This window comes from Cebidichthys violaceus, unplaced genomic scaffold (assembly GCF_023349555.1).
Source record: "Cebidichthys violaceus isolate CVI_PGR_0920_01 unplaced genomic scaffold, fCebVio1.0.p SCAF_3, whole genome shotgun sequence".
Taxonomy (NCBI): Eukaryota; Metazoa; Chordata; class Actinopteri; order Perciformes; family Stichaeidae; genus Cebidichthys; species Cebidichthys violaceus.
In genome coordinates, this window is record NW_027176483.1 from 6,591,150 (window position 1) to 6,597,207 (window position 6,058).

Below are 6,058 nucleotides of genomic sequence, written 5' to 3' on the forward strand. Positions count from 1 at the left end.
TGTGTGTGTATATATATATATATATGTGTGTACTTAGTCTGAAGTCTCAATTTATTTATATATTTGTCATTCCCAGTTTGCTGACACACTTCTACATTTCTGAACATTTTATTTTCAGAGCATGGCTCTGTCTCTGCTGTTATCTGTTAACTGGTTTACCGTTTCAGTTTGGGTGTTTCTTAACTGAATGTGTGTGTTCTACCAGCAGATTTATGTGTTAAGTTACACATTCCCTGGATTGTAAATGATCGCTAACTCGTCCTGTTTGGTCCCTTCTTAGATGTGTGACAGTAAAGAAGAGGGTGTGGACAGTGACTGTGTGAACATGGCGGTGGTCAACCCCACAACGTCTGCTCAGTACTTCCACCTGCTGAGGAGGCAGATGATCCGTAACTTCCGCAAACCTCTCATTGTGGTCGGACCCAAGACACTGCTCAGATTTTCTGTAAGCGCTAACACATAACATAATTCTAACTCCTTTACACAGATGTGTCCATGCAAGTGGCTCAACAGCGTGTGTTGTGTCCTCAGGGGGCAGCGTCCAGTCTGACGGAACTGGCACCAGGAACATCTTTCAGACCAGTGTTGGGTGATACTTCAGTCTCAGCAGAAAGGTACAGAAGTCGCAACATTTAGTGATTTGTGTGTCCTCAATGTGGTGAAATATATTTAAATTAGTAGTTCAAATAGCAGAGCTTCAGATGTCTTCAATGTAGTGTTCATGGACTACTTTTCTAAAACAAGTTTTTTCATTGGTTGTTTGCGCGAACGTGGTAGACTCTTCAAAAGTATAACCCATACATGCGCTTGTTATTCCATGCAGTGTCCAGAAGGTGGTGCTGTGCTCGGGGAAGCACTACTATGCCCTGCTGAAACAGAGGGAGACATCAGCAGCCAATCAGAGCACGGCTCTAGTCCGTGTGGAGGAGCTGTGTCCGTTCCCGCTGGACGCTCTGCAGCAGGAGCTAAAAAAATACCCCAACGCCAAAGGTATGTGTGGGACGTCCAGCTTCACTGTTAGCAGCAACACCGGCTTCATGAGCGGCATCACAACAACCGTTTGTTTGATTGCAGTCCAGTCGTTGTGGAAAAGTTCATTTTTGTATGTTTTAGTTTGTTTCTCCCTGCACTGCTGTATTACAAGCAAACCAGATGAACACTATCGCAACTTGAAGTACTTACTTACCATACATGACCATTACTAGCCTTCATATATCACTTAAAAACCCCAAAAGAAACATGGTAGAGGACAAGTTAACAGCCACTACAATAACCCCACAGTAAATACAAACTTGATAAAGCCCATAATATGTGTTTTAGGGCTGCAACTCTTTGTTTGCCTCAGTTCAGGAACATGTTTTGCCTCAGAAATGTCAAAGGGAGGCATTAAAATGACTTGAGAGATCAATTCTAAGTCCACTATGTGTTTGATTTGTATATTCAGCTAGAGGGTAGTTCTTCTAGCAGGTAGTAGGGTGTAATGTAATCTGTGGTCTCTTTGTGTCCACTGTTCCTCTTTTCTGACATGCAAAACACAGCAAACATGTTATGATTTCTGAGGAACTTCCCCTTTGCTACGCCATGTAACCCTGCAGTCAACGCACATTTATTCATATTATACTTTTCACACACAAAAGCAATTTGTAGTTCTTTACCTCAAGCTTAAAAATGCGTTAAAACCACAATTAAAGCTTAATGGTAATGAAGATGGATCATTTTAACTGAATGTAACAAAATAATAGACAAAAGTATTATATTGGAGGTACAGGGCAGAATTAAAAACCTACAATGTAATAAAAAGCAGATGCAAGATATGAATGTGGGGCAGACATTTTGTTTTAATCCTTTTAACCAATTTTTTTTTTTTTTTGTAATCTACATAGACACTGTTACATTAGTCTCGCCCACTAAAAATACATGCAGACAAATTGTAGGTATTGGTGTTGCTGAGATATTCATCCTTAAATTCCTGCTATAATTTATTAAAGGTGACACTTTCATGGCCTTTGACCTTTTTATTGACAGAAAGTAATTTGAGTTCAATCATTGATTACTTAGAGAAAAATAATTTTCTTCAATGCACTCGGGACCAGAGTCGCTCAATACAGCCAATCTAAAATGTGAGTGTCGGGCAGACAAACCGTTACAAAAGCAGCTCTTCAAGTGAATCAAAGCAAGTTGAAAGCCATTCAGCAGCGTGCGGCAGCTTCAATAGACGTCTGACAGTCTTCACTTTTATTACTGAACCCTCAAGAAAACATTAGACGACTCACAAAGAAACCGTAAATGCCGGTGCATCAGTGTATCCGGTGTTCACTGCAGGGCTATTGTGTTTCTGTTATTTTGTCCTCCCTCTGTAGCTGAATGAGTGTCAATCCCGACTCTGGCTGGGAACCCCTTCATCTTGTTAGGCAAGACTTTCCGAGCACAAGGAACCATCAGTGTCAACAGCCGTCTCTTTACCCATAAATCTTTGCATTTTGTGGTTTGTTAACTGTATTTGCTGAAGTTTCTGCTCTTCAAACCAACTGCAACACAATTACAGCACATCAGAGGAACAGGAAGCAGGTTTCACATAGAGAGCTAACATCCTGAAACTTCTGAGGGATTCTTCCATCAGCCTGTTTGAACAATTGAAATGTGTTCGTGGGTTTTATTATTCATATGCTCAGAGAGTTGAGTATCTACTGCAGCTATTTGATTTTAAGTTCAACAACGATACATTTGCTGACATTCGATCTTCTCCCATTATCTTTTACCAGCACAGCAGAGCTGGTACTGACAACACTGTAAACATTTCTCCCTTATCCACGATGCTCTCTTCTACTGTTGTCTTTCAAACTTTTTTGCTATAATGTAATCTTCGCGGTTTAAAAATAGTCTACAGCTAACACAATTCTCTTCATTTAGGATTAATATCCTGATTGTGTTTAGGATCAATCTATTAATAATTTGATTCCTTCATCGCAATCTTCCCAGACCATTTTCTGCTAATCAATACCTGAACTTGCGATTCAGCCGATAGAGAGTTCCGATCCGATATTTTGTTAAAAACAAAGACGTGTATATATATATATTTTAAAGCATGGCCTGGCTCAGGTTAAACTCTCTGTAATATATAAACAAATGCATACAGAGAATGAATGCTAGGAACTTTCTGATTTACTGATTTTTTTTTTAGCTCTGGCTAATGTTACTCATGTGCAACTCTCAACAGATGTGACGTAGCAGCACTCCCTAAAAATAATAATGCTCCCTACGTCCTGTCCCCTAGAGTCCTAGACTACATGAAAAGGTCACATGTTTGAGTCGTGTCCTCTTTTTTACGTTCAGTGTAACTCATTTAAAAAACAAATCCTCCACAGAGTTTATCTGGAGTCAGGAGGAGCCACAGAACATGGGTCCCTGGTCTTTTGTAGCACCCAGGTTTGAGAAGCAGCTGGCCTGCAAGGTGAGCAGGTTTTCAAATAATACGGTGTACAATCTGAAACCTAATGGTTCTAAAATGAGTTGTTGATGTTACACATACGAGACCGTCTCTTCTGTCTTTCTCAGCTCCGGTTAGTAAGCCGACCTGCTCTGCCCGCCCCGGCTGTCGGCATCGGGATCCTCCATCAGCAGCAGCAAGAGGCCATCCTCACCGCTACCTTCTCCTAAGACTCAACCAGACTGGGAACCAAAAAAACCAGTACACCAGCATCAGAACAACACTATGTCATGGTATCTGCTGTGGTCCTTCAAACCATCGTCAATACATGTGCACTGCAGATACACGAACCTTTTTAAACGATGTTCGGTTTAGACAAATTGGTTAATATACATAACAAATACAAATGAAGCGAGTAGTGTTGATAATTTTTAACTCATAGTCAAACACAGGTTTTTAATTATTGTGTTGATGGGGTGAAGGGAAGGGTAGAATACTTGTCTGCTTGTTTCTAATGTTGTTTCCCCTTTTTCTCTTATTTATGGCTGTATTCTTTGTGTTCAGTGACGAGGCGCTATTGCATGAAAAAGGACAACAGCTAATGTGGTTGGGATGTGAATCGAGGCCTTAGCGGCCATGTTTACAATGTGTCTGTTCGCCGATTGTCGTATTTGTAGCACTGGGGATTGTATCTTGCCTGTGTCAAAACGGTACGAGCGCCACGTTTCAGGAATCAAAGCGACATATTTGTGATGAGTTCTTAAAGATCTGCAGTTGTAACCACTGGGTTTTGGAGCCGACAGCCACAGACAAGAAGTCAGAAAGTGTTGAGAGACGGACGAACACATTGTTGGTTTCTGTGTGCACATTGAACAACCAGCCTGGCCCTGATACATACAGTTCATTAATGAAACACTGGTATCGGATCGGTACTCTGTATCGGCCGAGATCAAAGCCCAGTTATCGGTATGGTGCATCCCTATTCTGAACAGTTGTGAATTTTGCTGACTCTGCTCCCGGTAGAGTTGGATGATCATGAGCTGAATTTCAAGATCTCCAGGTTTGACGTCGATATCTCTCAGCAAGGAGCCCAGATCGTCGTCCTGTTGTATGTTACTGCTCGCCATTCACTCTGCACAAGTTGTCCATTTTTGTACTGGTCTGAACATAAAATATCAGTATAATGTATTAAAAATATCCTCAGTATCTGTAAGAACAGGAGTACTTGAACTGGATTTCTGAAGAAAGAAAAGAGTTGTTTATCCATCCTTGAGTTCGATGTATTTGGACATTTCATTGTACAAATTTGGGCTAAGAAATGCTTGATCATCTTCTTTAACTAATCATGGTTCAAACTGAAAACATGAAGGCATTACCATGTAAATAAACTAAATCAGATGGATTTCAAATGGGAATATTTTAAAATAAATCTATTTTCATGTTTCTTTTCTCCTGGTGTCATGCTGCTAAAAGAGCCTGTTAACTTTGACTCGAGGTAATAAGAGAATAGTCTTTCAAGTAATTATATTGGTAGTTTTATTGTTTTATGATGAACTGTAGATCATAATTACACTCTCCAAGTGCTCCACTGTGAAAGCCAGTTTACAACTGTGAATCACTTTTACAATCACCTTCTGCTGGAGAGAGACAGCTTCGAACTGACTTCCTGTAGTAACAGTTTATTTTGAGCCCAAACACTTAAAGTCAGAATCAGGGACACACTGGAGGATAACACAAAAAAGTAAAGTTAGGAAACAATACAAATTGTACATTCTATAAAGTGTTGAATTCATGTAAGTTAAGTTACAAAGTCTCCACTGATTTAGGTTTGTGCTCTAACATAAGGCTCGCTCAAGATGAGCCAGGCCTGCGCTGAATCAATCACCACGATGGCCGCACAATGCATGCTGGTTAGATTTGTGTCCGACTTGATCCCGACTTGCTCTGACGTCATGCACATTAACCTCCTGAGATCAGGGTGGCTGCAGTTTTTAGAGCCGCAGCTGCTCTCCCGCTGGCTGCAAGACCCAGGGCATGATGGGAAACGCCTGGCTGTTGCCTGATCCAAGAGCTGATTGGCTCTTAGTCTGGACAACAAGCTCCAGGTTTTGTAGAAAGTCCTATTCTTCTGTGTAATTGTAGTTTCATGTCACTTATCAAAACGAGCATCCAAAGTGCTGTACAAGGCAGACGTAAAAAGAATAAAGATAGAATACAATGCCTGATACACATTTATGTATATTTACAAAAATATTCATAAATCCGAAGGTGATCTGCAAGCTACAGGTAGCCTACAGATCGGATCTAACGGGATGTAATTATTTATTATTATTATCTTTCTGTATGTTCTTTGAAGGCTGCTGGAAACTTGACTGGAGCTTGTTGTCATCACCCCCTGCTGCTGCAGCCTCATCTCAGGCAGTTCATCTCCAATCGTCTGACTCACAACTGACAATCTTTCAAATAAATTATTCTTTTTAAAGTAAAAAACAAAAATCGATGCAGCAAAACCAGAGATGTCTTTATATTCCACACATTATTCTTTCTTGTCCGAGTCTCCCGGTGCTCCCTGCGGTCAGTCCAGGCCTGAGACCCAGTCTACGTCTATGAAACATTGTGTCTGGTTTTGAA

General features: G+C 40.7%; 1 protein-coding gene across 1 annotated transcript in view; it reads left to right on the top strand.

Annotated features, from left to right (window-relative positions):
- Nucleotides 1–4,870, top strand: part of dhtkd1 (dehydrogenase E1 and transketolase domain containing 1) — a 10,668-nt gene extending 5,798 nt beyond the window's left edge. Inside the window, exons 13-17 of the mRNA XM_068723518.1 lie at nt 281–445; nt 532–614; nt 824–990; nt 3,366–3,451; nt 3,556–4,870. Of these exons, the coding sequence (XP_068579619.1) occupies nt 281–445; nt 532–614; nt 824–990; nt 3,366–3,451; nt 3,556–3,657 (603 nt within the window). The 3' untranslated portion in view covers nt 3,658–4,870. The remainder of the gene's footprint in view (nt 1–280; nt 446–531; nt 615–823; nt 991–3,365; nt 3,452–3,555) is intronic.
- The last annotated feature ends 1,188 nt before the right edge of the window (nt 4,871–6,058 follow it).